The 21,851-nt window shown below is 41.4% G+C and overlaps 1 protein-coding gene across 1 annotated transcript in view; it reads left to right on the forward strand.

The window, feature by feature from the left end:
• Window positions 1–19,709, forward strand: part of Zwilch (zwilch kinetochore protein) — an 85,426-nt gene extending 65,717 nt beyond the window's left edge. Inside the window, exons 14-15 of the mRNA XM_071684536.1 lie at window positions 4,108–4,223; window positions 19,386–19,709. Of these exons, the coding sequence (XP_071540637.1) occupies window positions 4,108–4,223; window positions 19,386–19,492 (223 nt within the window). The 3' untranslated portion in view covers window positions 19,493–19,709. The remainder of the gene's footprint in view (window positions 1–4,107; window positions 4,224–19,385) is intronic.
• Window positions 19,710–21,851: the final 2,142 nt, after the last annotated feature.

A 21,851-nucleotide genomic window follows, 5' to 3' on the forward strand; every position in this document is an offset into this window, starting at 1 on the left:
ATATATTTTGGATATCCGTCTTGGGGTGACCATGGCAAGAGTTTCCACTTATCCCTATCCTTACGTGCCTCCCTTGCACACACTTTCTCTTCGATGATTTATGGGTGATTGTGATGCATGCTGTGTTATCCAGCTGTGTTTTTAGGTTGCTGGTTACATTCCTTTAAGTTGTCTCCATTCAAAGTCACACCCCAACTAAACAGTCTCTCTCCACTTCTAAACCAAATATTTTTCAGTAATGTGGACTTCATTTTACATTTACTTTGTCATAGAACTTTCTTACATTCTTTACGCAAATTTTCATAATATCATGTTGGTCATTGGATTCTGTAAGTTTCATATGAGCTACTTTCTTAGACAACAGGCACTTTCTTATTTCACTGTTCCACCACCTTGTCCTCATTTTAGAAATAGACAGTTTACTATGAATAGACATGTATGCTTTCTCAACTGTTTAGAAGGTTTACTGAAGCCTTTTCAAGCTATGTTTCATGTCATTTTCATCAATCGTATCAATCCAGGTTGGGCTTGTTAATAGGTGCATATGTGCCACGTAATGATAGGGAAGGCAGTAGATGATATATGGAGTGAACCTGAAAAAGGTGTTGAGGATGCCCAGGTGAGAATATGTATAAATAGTGACACAAATGGATGGGTAGTATTTATATTTTTTATTATACTTTATCACTGTCTCCTGTGTTAGCAAGGTAGCACAAGGAAACAGACAAAAGAATGGACCAACCCTCCCACATACACATGTATATACATACATGCCCACATATGCACATATACATACCTGTACATTTTAACGTATACATACATCTACATACATAGACATATACATATATACATATGTACATATTCATACTTGCTGCCCTCATCCATTCCTGTCGCCACCTTGCCACACATAAAATGGCACCCCCCTCCCCTGACACGCATGCACGAGGTAGTGCTAGGAAAAGACAACAAAGGCCACATTTGTTCACTCTCAGTCTCTAGCTGTCATGTGTATTGCACCAAAACCACAGCTCCCTTTCCACATCTAGGCCCCACAAAACTTTCCATGGTTTACCCCAGATGCCCTGGTTCAGTCCATTGACAGCACATTGACCCCGGTATACCGCATCGTTCCAATTCACACTATTCCCAGCATGCCTTTCACCCTCCTGCATGTTCAGGCCCCAATCACTCAAAATCTTTTTCACTCCATCCTTCCACCTCCAAGTTGGTCTCCCACTCCTCCTCGTTCCCTCCACCTCCAACACATATATGTCCTCTTTGTCAGTCTTTCCTCATTCATTCTCCATGTGACCACCCCATTTCAATACACCCTCTTCTGCTCTCTCAACCACTCTTTTTATTACCACACATCTCTCATACCCTTTCATTACTTACTTGATCAAACCACCTCACACCACATATTGCCCTCAAACATCTCATTTCCAACATATCCACCTTCCTCTGCACAACCCTATATATAGCCCACGCCTCGCATCCACATAACATTGTTGGAACCACTATTCCTTCAAACATACCCATTTTTGCTTTCCGAGATAATGTTTGCGCCTTCCACACATTCTTCAACGCTCCCAGAACCTTCGTCCTTTCCCCCACCCTGTGACTCACTTCTGCTTCCATGGTTCCATCTGCTGCAAAATCCACTCCCAAATATCTAAAACACTTCACTTCCTTCAGATTTTCTCCATTCAAACTTACCTCCCAATTTACTTGTCCCTCAACCCTACTGAAGCTGATAACCTTGCTCTTATTCTTATTTACTCTCAGCTTTCTTCTTTCACACACCTTTACAAAATTCAGTCACCAGCTTCTGCAGTTTCTTATCTGAATCAGCCACCAGTGCTGTATCATCAGCGAACAACTGACTCACTTCCCAAGCCCTCTCATCCACAACAGACTGCATACTTGCCCCTCTCTCCAAAACTCTTGCATTCACCTCCCTAACAACCCCATCCATAAACAAATTAAACAACCATCGAGACATCATACACCCTTGCCGCAAACCAACATTCATTGGGAACCAATTACTTTCCTCTCTTCCTACTCCTGCATATACCTTACATCCTCGATTAAAACTTTTCACTGCTTCTAGCAACTTTCCTCCTACACCATATACTCTTAATACGTTCCACAGAGCATCTCTATCAACTCTGTCATGTGCCTTCTCCAGATCCATAAATGCTACATACAAATCTATCTGTTTTTCTAAGTATTTCTCACGTTTCAAAGCGGTGAGAGTGGTTGTTTTGATGCATTATACATGACAGTTAGAGACTGAGTGTGAACGAATGTGGCCTTTGTTGTCTTTTCCTAGTGCTGCTTCGCGCGCATGAGGGGGAGGGGATTGTCATTTCATGTGTGGCAGGGTGGCAACGGGAATGGATAAAGGCAGCAAGTATGAATTATGTACATGTGTATATATGTATATGTCTGTGTATGTATATATTTGTATACGTTGAAATGTATAGGTATGTATATGTGCATAAGTTGATGTGTATGTATATACATGTGTATGTGGGTGGGTTGGTCCATTCTTTTGTCTGTTTACATGCGCTACCTCACTAATGCAGGAGACAGCAACAAAGTATAATAGATAAATAAAATACATTCTTCAAAGCAAACACCTGATCGACACATCCTCTACCACTTCTGAAACCACACTGCTCTTCCCCAGTCTAATGCTCTGTACATGCCTTCACCCTCTCAATCAATACTCTCCCATATAATTTCCCAGGAATACTCAACAAGCTTATTCCTCTGTAATTTGAACAGTCACCTTTACCCCCTTTGCCTATGTACAATGGCACTATGCATGCATTCCGCCAACCCTCAGGCACCTCCCCATGAGGCATACATACAATGAATATCCTCACCAACCAGTTAACAACATAGTCTCCCCCTTTTTTAATAAATTCCACTGCAATACCATCCAAACCTGCCGCCTTGCCAGCTTTCATCTTCCGCAAAACTTTCACTACCTCTTCTCTGTTTACCAAACCATTCTCCCTGACCCTCTCACTTCGCACACCACCTCGACCAAAACAGTTAAAGTGATAGGTAGATATGGAGTCCTAGGTGTGGCTGGTGAAATGATTCAATGAATAGGTATATCAACAGATATATGTTAAAATTACATATACACATAAATATCTATCTATCTATATCTCTGACACCTATTCCCTTTAGGAATTTCCTGAAAGGGGGTGGCCATGGCCAAAGAGTTGCCCTAGCTGCTGACCTCCAGTGCTGCTTCCTAGCCTTTAGTGCCTCACCCTTAGCAGGCCACTGGCAGAGGGCAACTGTAGTGCAGTGTTTTCAGAGGCTCCTTCCTAATGTTCCCACCAACTATTATTACCTAATGATCCAACCTACTACTTCTTCCTAAAGCTCTCAGCTAATGTTCCTATCTACTGCTTCTACCAAATGTTGCTACTTAATTCTCTAATGTTCCTACCTACTACCTCTATCTATTGCTCCTACCATTTTGCCAAAAGGCAGGGATAGCACAAAGCACTCACCATAGAGAAATTTTGAGTTAGGATGAATGAGTTGTGAGAGTTAACTGTTTGTCAAGTATAATGTGTGACAAGGAGAGATTGTATATTTGTGGACAGATTGCCAGCACTGTGTACTGGTGAGGCATCTGCTTGGATCGAAGAACAGCTTGACAACCACAGAAGTGCTGGTTCAGTACATAGCTGCCACTGACCCTCCTGTTACCTTGGCAGGCAGTACCTTTCTGGTCTGTGGCTGCCTCCCAACTGCTACCTACTTAAACATTAATATGTTTGTATTTATTCCTCTTTTTTATAACTGGTCACTTTGCACTTCTACACATTTAAATGTTGGGAATTTAATGTGAAGTTGGGTATATGTATGAGTGATATTTAATTGAGGCTTCTTGGAATAGGGTATAGCTACTCGCTCATCTCATGCTAGTGGCAAGAGCTAGTCTCTTGGCTTGTTAAACACTGGGAGGTGTTGTTCAGCAAAAGCAAGAAGTGGCATAAAAGATATTTTATCACTAAAATTAAGTAATTTCCTGTTCATGTAATTGATTTCACAGTTCTGATATTGGTAATATTGCAGCTTGAAGTCACACATCTGGGAAGTGAGCCTGTGCAGCAGTCAAGGTAGCTTTATGAAAACACTAGTATGCCAAATATCTCACACTCCCCTCATCCAGATCTCCTCTGCTGATGGTGGTTAGTAGAATTTTATATATTTATTTTCTGTGGATCTAGATGGGTATTATTTGTGCCCATTTTATTTATGGAAATAGTTTAATATGGATAAAGTATTTCAAACATTGTAATTAACTTACTAATCAAACAACCTTAATGACCTCATTTATGGGGCTCTTGCAGCTTCAAGGCTGTGATCTAGGTGCAGGAAAATTATGGACTTTTTTGAGTGAGAAGTTCCTCAACAAGATAGTACTCATTTTTATCAGTTGACAATGGTACAGTCTCACTGAAGGTGACTTTTCTTTTGCAGTTTCACTTGCATGTGGAGTCCATAAAAATCACAGTATTATCATTATTATTATTATTATTAGTAGTAGTAGTAGTAGTTGTAGTAGTAGTAGTAGTAGTAGTAGTAGTAGTAGTAGTAGTAGTTTTCTTTCAAACATGCCCACTGCTTCCTGTATCAGTGAGACAGCTCCAGGAATAGATAATGGAAGGCCACATTTTCGTACATTCATTCTCCAGCTGTCATGTGTGATGCACCAAAACACAGCCCCCTATCCACAAGCAGGCCCCACAGACCTGTCCGTGGTTTCCCCTGGTCAATTCACATGCATGCATTGAATGCACAGTGCACTCTGTATACCATTTGACTCTGTTATATGCATGCCTTTCACCCTCTTGTAAGTTCTCTCTATCTTTACATCTTCAATTTGATCTTCACCTTCTCTTTGCACCCTCCACTTCTGACACTTGTATTTTCTTGGTCAACCTCTATTCACTCAGTCTCTCCATATATCCAAACCATTTTGGCACTTTTCAGCTGTCTCAACTACACTCTTCTTATTACCACACCTATTTCTTACCCTTTTATTACTTACTCATCGAAACCATCTAACACTTTATATTGTTCTCAGACATTTAATTTCCAACACACCCATCCCTCTCCACTATTCTCAGCTATAGCCCATACCTCACATCCACATAACAATGTTAGGACTACAATACTTTCAAACATACTCGTTTTTGCCTTTCTTGATAGTGATCTCTCTGCGCACATTCTTCATTGCATCCAGAACCTTTGCCTCCTTACCCATCCTATGATTCACTTCCACTTCCATTGTTGTATTTGTTGCCATGTCCATTTCCTCCAGATTTTCTCCATTCAGGCTCACACCTAGCTAACCTGACCCTTTGTCCTGCTTCACCTTTCTTTTGTTTTCATTTATTCTCAACTCAAGGTGGCTGGAGTTGAATTAAATTTCTTAGGTTAAGGAGTGACTGTGTTGTTGATTGGTTAGTCAGGATTTTCATTGTATGTATGGATCATGGTAAGGTGCCTGAGTATTGGATAAATGCATGTATATTACCATTGTATAAACAAAGGTAAGTGTTTGAAATACTGAGGTATAAACTTGTTGAGTGTTCTTGGTAAGTTGTATGGAAGAATGGAGATTGAGATGGTGGTTGCCTTCGCAGAGCATCACGTTGGAGGGTGAGAATGTAGTTTCAGGAGTGTTAGAGGATTTATGGATCAGGTGTTTGCTTTGAAGAATGATGTGAAAAATACTTAAGAGTATACAGAAGGATTTGTTTGGGGTATTTATGGATCTGGAGAAAGTATAAGATAGGGTCAGTAGAGATGCTTTACTGAGGGTTTTAAGAATACATGGTGTATGAGAAAAGCTATTACATGCAGGAATAAAAAGGGCAATGCATGGTGGACAGAAGATTAGAAATGCTGTGGAAGAGAAGAAAAGGAATATGGTAGATTGCTCAATAGGAATGTACCATTGGAAGCTCAGCAAAGGAGGAGACAAAAATACAAAATATGTAAGAGGAATGTTAAAAAGCTTTTCTCATACACCATGTATTCTTAAAACCCTCAGTAAAGCATCTCTACTTACCCTATCCTATACTTTCTCCAGATCCATAAATACCCCATACAAATCCTTCTGTATACTCTTTAAGTATTTTTACATCATTCTTCAAAGCAAACACCTGATCCATAAATCCTCTAACACTCCTGAAGCTACATTCTCAACCTCCAATGTGATGCTCTGCGAAGGCAACCACCCCCTCAATCTCTATTCTTCCATACAGCTTACCAAGTACACTCAACAAGTTATTTAGTGTGGAAACAGAAGTTTGTGCCTGAGGATTGGGTGAAAGCTATTATTCTTCCTTCATTCAAAGGAAAAGGTTTGAAGGGTGTATGTAACAGTTATAAGGGAATAAGTCTGTTAAGTATACCAGGAAAATTGTATGCAAGAATATTAATTGATAGAGTGATAGTGACTGAATGCAGAATAAGTGAAGAGCAAGGGGGTTTTAGGAAAGGTAGGGAATGTGTGGATCAGAGTTTTGCCATGGCAGAAGAGAGCTCAGTGATTGGATAAAGTTGGAATTAATTGCCTTGAGGAGATACTCTACTTTTCCAGAGTGTATGGGGTCATGCCACACCTTCTTGTGGTGACCTCGTAAGTACATCTTTAGGGGTGGAACCAAAGGAGGATGTGTTGCCCAACTCCATTAGGGGAATAGTTTTTAAAACTGACAAATGCTTAAGGTGTACTTTTTTTTTTTTTTAAGTCTGAGAGCCTCACTGCCTTTGGGAAACATTACACTTGAGTTACCCTCTGCCTGTGATCTGTTAAGGATGAGGCATTGAAGGCAGTGAAGCAGCACTGCATTTCACTAGTTATACTGGGGAGTAAATGGGACAGGGTGATACCTCTGAATGTTAATGAGATGACTGGTGTGAGTAAAAGCAGGGAGCTTGTGGAGAAATTTAAAAGTTGTAGCTTGGATGTGCTGGGGAGTGGGGAAGCCCATATCCTTGGGTAGGGTGGATAGATTGAAAGCGGAAATGATGAATGTAAGTTGTGAGAGGGCTGGAAGGAAGAATGGTATGGATTGGAATGAATGAAAATTATCAAGGAATATGGAATGAAGGATGAGCAGTTGTGCTATTACTGAGATTATGAGAAGGTTTTACAAAGCTTGGGTGGAATGGACCAAGAACATGGGAAAAGTGAAGGATTGAAATTGTGAAGTATGCTTGGGTACGTGTATATGTGCCTGTGAATATGAAGACTGTGCAAGGTAAGAATGAATTGAAGCATTTCTGGTAAAATTTGAATTACTTCATAAATAGGTTTGAGAAGGAAAGAAAGGTGGATGTAATAGGTGATATGGATATGAAGGTGTGATGTGATTTAATTGGTTCCCAGAACCTTCACCCCCTCTCCCACTCTGTGACTGACTTTTGCTTCCATGGTTCCATCTGCTGCCAAATCCACTCCCAGATATCTAATACACTTCACTTCCACCAGTTTTTCTCCATTCAATCTTACCTCCCAATTTACTTGTCCCTCAACCCTACTGAAGCTAATAACCTTGCTCTTATATACATTTACTCTCAGCTTTCTTCTTTCACACACTTTACAAAACTCAGTCACCAACTTCTGCAGTTTCTCACCTGAACCAGCCAACAACACTGTATCATTAGTGAATGACAACTGACTCACTTCCCAAGCCCTCTCATCCACAACAGACTGCATACTTGCCCCTCTCTCCAAAACTCTTGCATTCACCTTCCTAACCACCCCATCCATAAACAAATTTAACTACCATGGAGACATCACGCATCCCTGCCGTAAACCAACATTCACTGAAAACCAATCACTTTCCTCTCTTCCTACTCATGCACATGCTTTACATCCTTGATAAAAGCTTTTCACTGCTTCTAGCAACTTTCCTCCCACACCATATACTCTTAATACCTTCCATAGAGCATCTCTATCAACTCTATTATATGCCTTCTCCAAATCCATAAATGCTATATACAAATCCATTTGTTTTTTAAGTATTTCTCCCATACATTCTTCAAAGCAAACACCTGATCCACACATCCTCTACCACTTCTGAAACCACACTGCTCTTCCCAAATCTGATTCTCTGTACATGCCTTTACCCTCTCAATCAATACCCTTCCATATAATTTCCCATATAATTGTCGCTGTCTCCCGCGTTTGCGAGGTCGCGCAAGGAAACAGATGAAAGAAATGGCCCAACCCACCCCCATACACATGTATATACATACGTCCACACACGCAAATATACATACCTACACAGCTTTCCATGGTTTACCCCAGACGCTTCACATGCCTTGATTCAATCCACTTACAGCACGTCAACCCTGGTATACCACATCGCTCCAATTCACTCTATTCCTTGCCCTCCTTTCACCCTCCTGCATGTTCAGGCCCCGATCACACAAAATCTTTTTCACTCCATCTTTCCACCTCCAATTTGGTCTCCCTCTTCTCCTCGTTCCCTCCACCTCCGACACATATATCCTCTTAGTCAATCTTTCCTCACTCATTCTCTCCATGTGCCCAAACCATTTCAAAACACCCTCTTCTGCTCTCTCAACCACGCTCTTTTTATTTCCACACATCTCTCTTACCCTTACGTTACTTACTCAATCAAACCTCCTCACACCACACATTGTCTTCAAACATCTCATTTCCAGCACATCCATCCTCCTGCGCACAACTCTATCCATAGCCCACACCTCGCAACCATACAACATTGTTGGAACCACTATTCCTTCAAACATACCCATTTTTGCTTTCCGAGATAATGTTCTCGACTTCCACACATTCTTCAAGGCTCCCAGAATTTTCGCCCCCTCCCCCACCCTATGATCCACTTCCGCTTCCATGGTTCCATCCGCTGCCAGATCCACTCCCAGATATCTAAAACACTTCACTTCCTCCAGTTTTTCTCCATTCAAACTCACCTCCCAATTGACTTGACCCTCAACCCTACTGTACCTGATAACCTTGCTCTTATTCACATTTACTCTTAACTTTCTTCTTTCACACACTTTACCAAACTCAGTCACCAGCTTCTGCAGTTTCTCACATGAATCAGCCACCAGCGCTGTATCATCAGCGAACAGCAACTGACTCACTTCCCAAGCTCTCTCATCCCCAACAGACTTCATACTTGCCCCTCTTTCCAAAACTCTTGCATTCACCTCCCTAACAGCCCCATCCATAAACAAATTAAACAACCATGGAGACATCACACACCCCTGCCGCAAACCTACATTCACTGAGAACCAATCACTTTCCTCTCTTCCTACACGTACACATGCCTTACATCCTCGATAAAAACTTTTCACTGCTTTTAACAACTTGCCTCCCACACCATATATTCTTAATACCTTCCACAGAGCATCTCTATCAACTCTATCATATGCCTTCTCCAGATCCATAAATGCTACATACAAATCCATTTGCTTTTCTAAGTATTTCTCACATACATTCTTCAAAGCAAACACCTGATCCACACATCCTCTACCACTTCTGAAACCACACTGCTCTTCCCCAATCTGATGCTCTGTACATGCCTTCACCCTCTCAATCAATACCCTCCCATATAATTTACCAGGAATACTCAACAAACTTATACCTCTGTAATTTGAGCACTCACTCTTATCCCCTTTGCCTTTGTACAATGGCACTATGCACGCATTCCTCCAATCCTCAGGCACCTCACCATGAGTCATACATACATTAAATAACCTCACCAACCAGTCAACAATACAGTCACCCCCTTTTTTAATAAATTCCACTCCAATACCATCCAAACCCGCTGCCTTGCCGGCTTTCATCTTCCGCAAAGCTTTTACTACCTCTTCTCTGTTTACCAAATCATTTTCCCTAACCCTCTCACTTTGCACACCACCTCGACCAAAACACCCTATATCTGCCACTCTATCATCAAACACATTCAACAAACCTTCAAAATACTCACTCCATCTCCTTCTCACATCACCACTACTTGTTATCACCACCCCAACAAACTTATACCTCTGTAATTTGAACACTCACCTTTATCCCCTTTACCTTTGTACAGTGGCACTATGCATGCACTCTGCCAATCCTCAGGCACTTCACCTTGAACCATACATACATTAATATCCTCACCAACCAGTCAACAACACAATCACCCCATTTTGTAATAGATTCCACTGCAATACCATCCAAACCCGTAGCCTTACCGGCTTTCATTTTTTGCAAAGCAGGAGTTGTGGAAGTATGCGATGGAGAGCAAGAAAGTAACTCTAGATTGATATGGGTAAAACTGAAAGTGGATGTAGGGAGATGGGTGATTATTTGTGCCTGTGCACCTGGTCATGAGAAGAAAGATTATGAGAGGTAAGTGTTTTGGGAGCTGCTGAGTGAATGTGTTAGCAGCTTTGATGCACGAGACTGGGTTGTAGTGATTGGTGATTTGAATGCAAAGGTGAGTAATGTGGCAGTTGAGGGTATAATTGGTGTACATGGGGTATTCTGGGTTGTAAATGGAAGTGGTGAAGAGCTTATAGATTTATGTGCTGAAAAATGACTGGTGATTGGGAATACCTGGTTTAAAAAGAGAGATATACATATGTATATGTATTAGTGAAAGAGAAGAGAGAGGCATTTGGACGATTTTTGCAGGGAAAAAATGCAATTGAGTGGGAGAAGTATAAAAGAAAGAGACAGGAGGTCAAGAGAAAGGTGCAAGAGGTGAAAAAAAGGGCAAATGAGAGTTGGGGTGAGAGACTATCAGTAAATTTTAGGGAGAATAAAAAGATGTTCTGGAAGGAGGTAAATAGGGTGCGTAAGACAAGGGAGCAAATGGGAACTTCAGTGAAGGGCGTAAATGGGGAGGTGATAACAAGTAGCGGTGATGTGAGAAGGAGATGGAATGAGTATTTTGAAGGTTTGTTGAATGTGTCTGATGACAGAGTGGCAGATATAGGGTGTTTTGGTCGAGGTGGTGTGCAAAGTGAGAGGGTTAGGGAAAATGATTTGATAAACAGAGAAGAGGTAGTAAAAGCTTTGCGGAAGATGAAAGCCGGCAAGGCAGCAGGTTTGGATGGTATTGCAGTGGAATTTATTAAGAAAGGGGGTGACTGTATTGTTGACTGGTTGGTAAGGTTATTTAATGTATGTATGACTCATGGTGAGGTGCCTGAGGATTGGCGGAATGCGTGCATAGTGCCATTGTACAAAGGCAAAGGGGATAAGAGTGAGTGCTCAAATTACAGAGGTATAAGTTTGTTGAGTATTCCTGGTAAATTATATGGGAGGGTATTGATTGAGAGGGTGAAGGCATGTACAGAGCATCAGATTGGGGAAGAGCAGTGCGGTTTCAGAAGTGGTAGAGGATGTGTGGATCAGGTGTTTGCTTTGAAGAATGTATGTGAGAAATACTTAGAAAAGCAAATGGATTTGTATGTAGCATTTATGGATCTGGAGAAGGCATATGATAGAGTTGATAGAGATGCTCTGTGGAAGGTATTAAGAATATATGGTGTGGGAGGCAAGTTGTTAGAAGCAGTGAAAAGTTTTTATCGAGGATGTAAGGCATGTGTACGTGTAGGAAGAGAGGAAAGTGATTGGTTCTCAGTGAATGTAGGTTTGCGGCAGGGGTGTGTGATGTCTCCATGGTTGTTTAATTTGTTTATGGATGGGGTTGTAAAGGAGGTGAATGCAAGAGTCCTGGAAAGAGGGGCAAGTATGAAGTCTGTTGGGGATGAGAGAGCTTGGGAAGTGAGTCAATTGTTGTTCGCTGATGATACAGCGCTGGTGGCTGATTCATGTGAGAAACTGCAGAAGCTGGTGACTGAGTTTGGTAAAGTGTGTGGAAGAAGAAAGTTGAGAGTAAATGTGAATAAGAGCAAGGTTATTAGGTACAGTAGGGGTGAGGGTCAAGTCAATTGGGAGGTGAGTTTGAATGGAGAAAAACTGGAGGAAGTGAAGTGTTTTAGATATCTGGGAGTGGATCTGTCAGCGGATGGAACCATGGAAGCGGAAGTGGATCATAGGGTGGGGGAGGGGGCGAAAATTTTGGGAGCCTTGAAAAATGTGTGGAAGTCGAGAACATTATCTCGGAAAGCAAAAATGGGTATGTTTGAGGGAATAGTGGTTCCAACAATGCTGTATGGTTGCGAGGCGTGGGCTATGGATAGAGATGTGCGCAGGAGGATGGATGTGCTGGAAATGAGATGTTTGAGGACAATGTGTGGTGTGAGGTGGTTTGATCGAGTAAGTAACGTAAGGGTAAGAGAGATGTGTGGAAATAAAAAGAGCGTGGTCGAGAGAGCAGAAGAGGGTGTTTTGAAATGGTTTGGGCACATGGAGAGAATGAGTGAGGAGAGATTGACCAAGAGGATATATGTGTCGGAGGTGGAGGGAACGAGGAGAAGAGGGAGACCAAATTGGAGGTGGAAAGATGGAGTGAAAAAGATTTTGTGTGATCGGGGCCTGAACATGCATGAGGGTGAAAGGAGGGCAAGAAATAGAGTGAATTGGAGTCATGTGGTATACAGGGGTTGACGTGCTGTCAGTGGATTGAAGCAAGGCATGTGAAGCGTCTGGGGTAAACCATGGAAAGCTGTGTAGGTATGTATATTTGCGTGTCTGGACGTGTGTATGTACATGTGTATGGGGGGGGGGGGTTGGGCCATTTCTTTCGTCTGTTTCCTTGCGCTACCTCACAAACGCGGGAGACAGCGACAAAGTATAAAAAAAAAAAAAAAAAAAAAAAAAAAAAAAAAAAAAAACATATGTATATGTATGTAAGTAGGAGGGATGGCCAGAAAGTGTTATTGGATTACGTGTTAATTGATAGACGCGTGAAAGAGAGACTTTTGGATGTTAATGTGCTGAGAGGGGCAACTGGAGGGATGTCTGACCATTATTTTGTGGAGATGAAGGTGAAGATATGTAGAGGTTTTCAGAAAAGAAGAATGTTGTGGTTGAAGCATCTGGGGTAAACCACAGAAAGTTCTGTGGGGCCTGGATGTGGAAAGGGAGCTGTGGTGTTAGTGCATTACACATGATAGCTAGAGACTAGTGTGAAAGAATGTGGCCTTTGTTGTCTTTTCCTAGCACTACCTCGTGCACTAAGTATAATAATAAATAGATAAATATATATATATTTTTTTTTTTTTGTCGCTGTCTCCCGCGTTTGCGAGGTAGCGCAAGGAAACAGACGAAAGAAATGGCCCAACCCACCGCCATACACGTGTATATACATACATGTTCACACACGCAAATATACATACCTACACAGCTTTCCATGGTTTACCCCAGATGCTTCACATGCCCTGATTCAATCCACTGACAGCACGTCAACCCCGGTATAGCACATCGATCCAATTCACTCTATTCCTTGCCCTCCTTTCACCCTCCTGCATGTTCAGGCCCCGATCACACAAAATCTTTTTCACTCCATCTTTCCACCTCCAATTTGGTCTCCCACTTCTCCTCGTTCCCACCACCTCCGACACATATATCCTCTTGGTCAATCTTTCCTCACTCATTCTCTCCATGTGCCCAAACCATTTCAAAACACCCTCTTCTGCTCTCTCAACCACACTCTTTTAATTTCCACACATCTCTCTTACCCTTACGTTACTTACTCGATCAAACCACCTCACATCACACATTGTCCTCAAACATCTCATTTCCAGCACATCCACCCTCCTGTGCACAACTCTATCCATAGCCCACGCCTTGCAACCATACAACATTGTTGGAACCACTATTCCTTCAAACATACCCATTTTTGCTTTCCGAGATAATGTTCTCGACTTCCACACATTCTTCAAGGCTCCCAGGATTTTCGCCCCCTCCCCCACCCTATGATTCACTTCCGCTTCCATGGTTCCATCCGCTGCCAGATCCACTCCCAGATATCTAAAACACTTTACTTCCTCCAGTTTTTCTCCATTCAAAGTTACCTCCCAATTGACTTGACCCTCAATCCTACTGTACCTAATAACCTTGCTCTTATTCTCATTTACTCTTAACTTTCTTCTTTCACACACTTTACCAAACTCAGTCACCAGCTTGTGCAGTTTCTCACATGAATCAGCCACCAGTGCTGTATCATCAGCGAACAACAACTGACTCACTTCCCAAGCTCTCTCATCCACAACAGACTTCATACTTGCCCCTCTTTCCAAAACTCTTGCAATCACCTCCCTAACAACCCCATCCATAAACAAATTAAACAACCATGGAGACATCACACACCCCTGCTGCAAACCTACATTCACTGAGAACCAATCACTTTCCTCTCTTCCTATACGTACACATGCCTTACATCCTCGATAAAAACTTTTCACTGCTTCTAACAACTTGCCTCCCACACCGTATATTCTTAATACCTTCCACAGAGCATCTCTATCAACTCTATCATATGCCTTCTCCAGATCCATAAATGCTACATACAAATCCATTTGCTTTTCTAAGTATTTCTCACATACATTCTTCAAAGCAAACACCTGGTCCACACATCCTCTACCACTTCTGAAACCACACTGCTCTTCCCCAATCTGATGCTCTGTACATGCCTTCACCCTCTCAATCAATACCCTCCCATATAATTTACCAGGAATACTCAACAAACTTATACCTTTGAAATTTGAGCACTCACTCTTATCCCCTTTGCCTTTGTACAATGGCACTATGCACGCATTTCGCCAATCCTCAGGCACCTCACCATGAGTCATACATACATTGAATAACCTCACCAACCAGTCAACAATACAGTCACCCCCTTTTTTAATAAATTCCACTGCAATACCATCCAAACCTGCTGCCTTGCCGGCTTTCATCTTCCGCAAAGCTTGTACTACCTCTTTTCTGTTTACCAAATCATTTTCCCTAACCCTCTAACTTTGCACACCACCTCGACCAAAACACCCTATATCTGCCACTCTATCATCAAACACATTCAACAAACCTTCAAAATACTCACTCCATCTCTTTCTCACATCACCACTACTTGTTATCACCTCCCCATTTGCGCCCTTCACTGAAGTTCCCATTTGCTCCCTTGTCTTACGCACTTTATTTACCTCCTTCCAGAACATCTTTTTATTCTCCCTAAAATTTAATGATACTCTCTAACCCCAACTCTCATTTGCCCTCTTTTTCACCTCTTGCACCTTTCTCTTGACCTCCTGTCTCTTTCTTTTATACATCTCCCACTCAATTGCATTTTTTCCTCGCAAAGATCGTCCAAATGCTCTCTCTTCTCTTTCAATAATAATCTTACTTCTTCATCCCACCACTCACTACCCTTTCTAATCAACCCACCTCCCACTCTTCTCATGCCACAAGCATCTTTTGCGCAATCCATCACTGATTCCCTAAATACATATATATATATATATATATATATATATATATATATATATATATATATATAAATATATATAAGTGAATAAGAGCAAGGTTATTAGGTACAGTAGGGTTGAGGGTCAATTCAATTGGGAGGTGAGTTTGAATGGAGAAAAACTGGAGGAAGTGAAGTGTTTTAGATATCTGGGAGTGGATCTGGCAGCGGATGGAACCATGGAAGCGGAAGTGGATCATAGGGTGGGGGAGGGGGCGAAAATTCTGGTAGCCTTGAAGAATGTGTGGAAGTCGAGAACATTATCTCGGAAAGCAAAAATGGGTATGTTTGAAGGAATAGTGGTTCCAACAATGTTGTATGGTTGCGAGGCGGGGACTATGGATAGAGTTGTGCGCAGGAGGATGGATGTGCTGGAAATGAGATGTTTGAGGACAATGTATGGTGTGAGGTGGTTTGATCGAGTAAGTAACGTAAGGGTAAGAGAGATGTGTGGAAATAAAAAGAGCGTGGTTGAGAGAGCAGAAGAGGGTGTTTTGAAATGGTTTGGTCACATGGAGAGAATGAGTGAGGAAAGATTGACCAAGAGGATATATGTGTCGGAGGTGGAGGGAACGAGGAGAAGAGGGAGACCAAATTGGAGGTGGAAAGATGGAGTGAAAAAGATTTTGTGTGATCGGGGCCTGAACATGCAGGAGGGTGAAAGGAGGGCAAAGAATAGAGTGAATTGGAGCGATGTGGTATACCGGGGTTGACGTGCTGTCAGTGGATTGAATCAAGGCATGTGTATGGGGGTGGGTTGGGCCATTTCTTTCGTCTGTTTCCTTGCGCTACCTCGCAAACGCGGGAGACAGCGACAAAGCAAAAAAAAAAAAAAAAAATATATATATATATTATTTCATTTATTTATTATACTTAATCGCCATCTCCCGCGTCAGCGAGAGAGTGCAAGGAAACAGATGAGGAATGGTCCAACCCACCCACATGCACATGTTTTTACATAAACGCCCATACAGGCACATATACATACATATACATTTCAATGTCTACATACATATACATGCACAGACATATGCATATATTCACATGTACATATTCATACTTGCTGCCTTCATCCATTTCTGTCGCCACCCTTCCACATATGAAATGGCATCCACCCCTCCCCTCCAGTAAGGTAGCGCCAGGAAAAGACAAAAAATAATACACCGAAACCACAGCTCCCTATCCACATCCAGGCCCAACAGACCTTTCTATGGTTTACCCCAGGCATTTCACATGCCCGGGTTCAGTCCGTTGATAGCATGTTGACCCCGGCATACCACAACATTTCATTTTTACTTTATTCCTTGCATGCTTCTCACCCTCCTGCATGTTCAGTTCCCGGTCGCTCAAGATCTTTTTTACTCCTTTTCATCCTCAATTTGGTCTTCCTATTTTCTATGTTCCCTCCACTTCTGAAATATATATCCACTTTTTTGACCTTTTGTCACTCATTCTCTCCATTCGTCCAAACCACTTCAACAGATCCTCTTCTGCTCTTTCATCAGCACTTTTTATGACCACATATCTTTCGTACCTTTCCATTACTCACTCAGTCAGACCACCTCACACCACATATTTTCATCAAACATCTCACTTCCAACAAATCCACCCTCCATCACTTGGAACCATTCACTCTTCTCTCTTCCTACTTGCACACATGCCTTACAGCCTTAATAAAAACTTCTCATTGCTTTTAGCAGCTTACCTCCATCACTATATATTCTTAAGACCTTCAACAAAGCATCTCTATCAACTCTTATCACATGCTTTCCCCAGATCTATAAATGCCATATACAAATCCACCTGTTTTTCTTAATATTTCTCATACACATTCTTTAAAGCAAGCACTCACAACTTACCAGGTATACTCACCTCTGTGGTTTGAACACTCAATTTTATCACCTCCTTTCCTTTATCCAGTTGCACTATACATGCATTCTGTCAATCCTCAGACACCTCACCATGATCCATACATACATTGAATATCCTTACCAACCAATCAGCAACAAGGTTACCACCATTCTTAATAATTTCAAATGCATTACCGTCCACTCCAGTCATCTTGTTGGATTTCATCTTATGCAAGGCTTTCATTACCTCTTCTCTCTTCACCAAACCAGTCTCTGTGACTCACTTAGCATACCATCCTGGCCAAAACACCCTACATCTGTCAATCTGTCTTCAAACACATTTAACAAACCTTCAAAATACTCACTCTATCTCCCCCTCACTTCAGCACTACCTGTTATCTCTTTCCCTTTTGCCCCTACAATGTTCCTATTTGTTCACTTGTCTTTTACACAGTATTTAACTCCTTTCAGAACAACTTATTCACCTTAAAATTTACTGATACTCACCCCAACTCTAATTTGCTCTCTTTTTCAACTCCTGGACCTTGTTCTTGACCTCCTGCTGCTTTCCCTTGTACATCTCCCAATTACTTGCACTCCTTCCTTGTAAGTACTGCCCAAATACATCTCTTTCACTAGCAACTTTTAGTCTTCATACCACCACTCACAACCCTTTCGAGTCAGCCCACCTCTCACCTTTCACATGCCATATATATTTCCTGCACATGCCATCACTTCTTCCCTAAATACCTCCCATTCCTCACCCACTCCCATCATTTTATTTACTCTCATCTTTTGCCATTCTACACTCAATCTCTGCTGGAATATCTTCACACTAGTCTCCTTTTCAAGCTCACTTACTCTCAATACTCTTTTCTTCCCAACATTGTTTCCTCTTTTGAAAACCTCTACAAATCTTCACCGTCGCTTCCACAAGATAGGATCAGACATTCGGTTAGCTGCCCCTCTTCACATCCAAAAGGCTCTCTTTGTTATGCCTGTCAATTAATATGTAATCTAATTGCACAGGCTTGAGGCCTATGAGAGGAATTTAATCTGGGGATTTAAAGTTTCTTTCAGGTCCCCTTCCCTTCAACAACAGTCATCCTGTTCTTATCCACTACGGTTTTATACCATGACCTGTAAGGCCAAAAAGGGTATGGAATATGAGAGAGGGGTGGAATGGAGCACTCTGTTGATTTAATGCATTTTCTTAGATCTCAGGAAATTCCCAGGACCAGGTACAATGTACCCCTGGATCCCCTTCCAGAGGCCTGATTATGTTCATTGAAAAATTTTTCTATTCACATATGTATACTTGTGTATATCCCTCATTTGAAACCAGGTATTCCCCATCTCCACTTTTTTCAGCACACAACTCCACAAGCTTTTCACCATTTCCAATCATACCATACAATACCCCATGCACACCAGTTACACCCTCAACTACCACATTTCTTACCTTCGCATTTAAATCATTCATCATTAAGACCCATTTCATACATTAAAACTACTGACACATTCACTTGGCTGCTCCTAAAACACTTGCCTCTTATGATCTTTCTTCTCATGGCCAGGTGAATAAGCACCAATAATCACCCATCTCTCACCATCCACTTTCAGTTTTACCCACATCAGTCTAGAATTTACTTCCTTACATTCTATCACACACTTTACAACTTTTGCATCTGGAATAATGCTTCTCCTGCTCTTATCCTCTCACCAACTCTTGACCTTACTCCTAAGACATTTCCACATTCTTCCCTTTTGCCCTTGAGCTTTGTGTCACTCAGAGCCAGAAAACATTCAAATTTCTTTCCTCAAACATACCACCTCTCTTCTCATATTGGTTATGTCCATACTTATTTAGACACCCAGTATAGTTTGAGCCTTTGAGAAAGATGAGCAATCACTATCTGGCTCCTTCTTCTGCTACCTCTTTTAGAAATTAAAATACAAGAAGGGTAGGGTTTCCAGCATCTTACTCCCACCCCCTTTAGTTGCAGGAATACATTATTCATTATAAACCAGTATCAGTTTTGACTGTAGTAATTATTATCAGATTAATTTTTTTCAGAACTCGATATGTTAGAAGACACAGACAAAGACATAGATGAGAAGAGTGAGGACTGCTACTTCTGCTCCTTTATCACAACAGTAACGGATAAAATCTTTCCATACTAAGATTTTCTGATGGGTAATATTTCTTTTTACTTTAATACAGTGGTAATGTTTTGTGATTATGATTGCCAGTAGTACACATTTTATTTCTTTTTCATATTGATTTGAAGGAAAAGTGTATATTATTGAAAACTATTATCTTAACCTTTCCCATGAGTATGGCAACTGGAAAAAAAATGGTATTAATTTGTCTTAGTTAATAATATGTATTGCAAATGCCCTTGTTATTTTAGTATACCATTTTGGTCAGTACATTTTTAATAGCTTGATAAAGATCATGTCTTCAGTGGTATGCTGCAACATGTATGGGATAGAATGAATAATACCGGTGCCATCTCTACATTATAGGGAAGATAAGGCATATACATGAATCTCTCCAAGTACAATACCATGATATCAGTACACCATTTTTGTAGAGAAACTTTACTTAAATCTACTTTCCACATGACAGGGTGACATAAGTGTGATTTTTGGTTGAATCAGGAATTGTTTAAAAAATAGAAGGTATCTTAATTGTCAGACTCAAAAGACAACTTGTCCTAAACATTGCATTTGAATGACCTCTTGGATCTATATATATTTATTTATTTATAAGGAGACTTGTGTGAGGAAGTACCAGGAGAGACTGAGTACAGAATGGAAAAAGGTGAGAACAAAGGAGGTAAGGGGAGTGAGGGAGGAATGGGATGTATTTAGGGAAGCAGTGATGGCTTGTGCAAAAGATGCTTGTGGCATGAGAAGCGTGGGAGGTGGGTTGATTAGAAAGGTTAGTGAGTGGTGGGATGAAGAAGTCAGATTATTAGTGAAAGAGAAGAGAGAGGCATTTGGACGATTTTTGCAGGGAAAAAAGGCAAATGCACGGGAGATTTATAAAAGAAAGAGGCAGGAGGTCAAGAGAAAGGTGCAAGAGGTGAAAAAGAGGGCAAATGAGAGTTGTGGGAGAATAAAAAGATGTTTTGGAAGGAGGTAAATAAAGTGTGTAAGACAAGGGAGCAAAAGGGGACTTCAGTAAAGGGGACTAATGGGGAGGTGATAACAAGTAGTGTTGATGTGAGAAGGAGATGGAGTGAGTATTTTGAAGGTTTGTTGAATGTGTTTGATGATAGAGTGGCAGATATACGGTGTTTTGGTCGAGGTGGTGTGCAAAGTGAGAGGGTTAGGGAAAATGATTTGGTAAATAGAGAAGAGGTAGTAAAAGCTTTAAGGAAGATGAAAGCCGGCAAGGCAGCAGGTTTGGATGGTATTGCAGTGGAATTTATAAAAAAAAGGGGGTGCCTGTATTGGTAAGGTTATTTAATGTATGGTATGTATGATTCATGGTGAGGTGCCTGAGGATTGGCGGAATGCTTGCATAGTGCCATTGTACAAAGGCAAAGGGGATAAGAGTGAGTGCTCAAATTACAGAGGTATAAGTTTGTTGAGTATTCCTGGTAAATTGTATGGGAGGGTATTGATTGAGAGGGTGAAGGCATGTACAGAGCATCAGATTGGGGAAGAGCAGTGTGCTTTCCGAAGTGGTAGAGGATGTGTGGATCAGGTGTTTGCTTTGAAGAATGTATGTGAGAAATACTTAGAAAAGCAAATGGATTTGTATGCAGCATTTATGGATCTGGAGAAGGCATATGATAGAGTTGATAGAGATGCTCTGTGGAAGGTATTAAGAATATATGGTGTGGGAGGCAAGTTGTTAGAAGCGGTGAAAAGTTTTTATCAAGGATGTAAGGTATGTATACGTGTAGGAAGAGAGGAAAGTGATTGGTTTTCAGTGAATGTAGGTTTGCGGCAGGGGTGTGTGATGTCTCCATGGTCGTTTAATTTGTTTATGGATGGGGTTGTTAGGGAGGTGAATGCAAGAGTTTTGGAAAAAGGGGCAAGTATGCAGTCTGTTGTGGATGAGAGAGCTTGGGAAGTGAGTCAGTTGTTGTTCACTGATGATACAGCGCTGGTGGCTGATTCATGTGAGACTCTGCATAAGCTGGTGACTGAGTTTGGTAAAGTGTGTGAAAGAAGAAAGTTAAGAGTAAATGTGAATAAGAGCAAGGTTATTAGGTACAGTAGGGTTGAGGGACAAGTCAACTGGGAGGTAAGTTTGAATGGAGAAAAACTGGAGGAAGTAAAGTGTTTTAGATATCTGGGAGTGGATCTGGCAGCAGATGGAACCATGGAAGTGGAAGTAAATCATAGGATTGGGGAGGGGGCGAAAGTTCTGGGAGCGTTGAAGAATGTTTGGAAGTCGAGAACATTATCTCGGAAAGCAAAAATGGGTATGTTTGAAGGAATAGTGGTTCCAACAATGTTGTATGGTTGCGAAGCGTGGGCTATGGATAGAGTTGTGCGCAGGAGGGTGGATGTGCTGGAAATG

The sequence above is a fragment of the Panulirus ornatus genome, chromosome 3 (assembly GCF_036320965.1).
Source record: "Panulirus ornatus isolate Po-2019 chromosome 3, ASM3632096v1, whole genome shotgun sequence".
Taxonomy (NCBI): domain Eukaryota; kingdom Metazoa; phylum Arthropoda; class Malacostraca; order Decapoda; family Palinuridae; genus Panulirus; species Panulirus ornatus.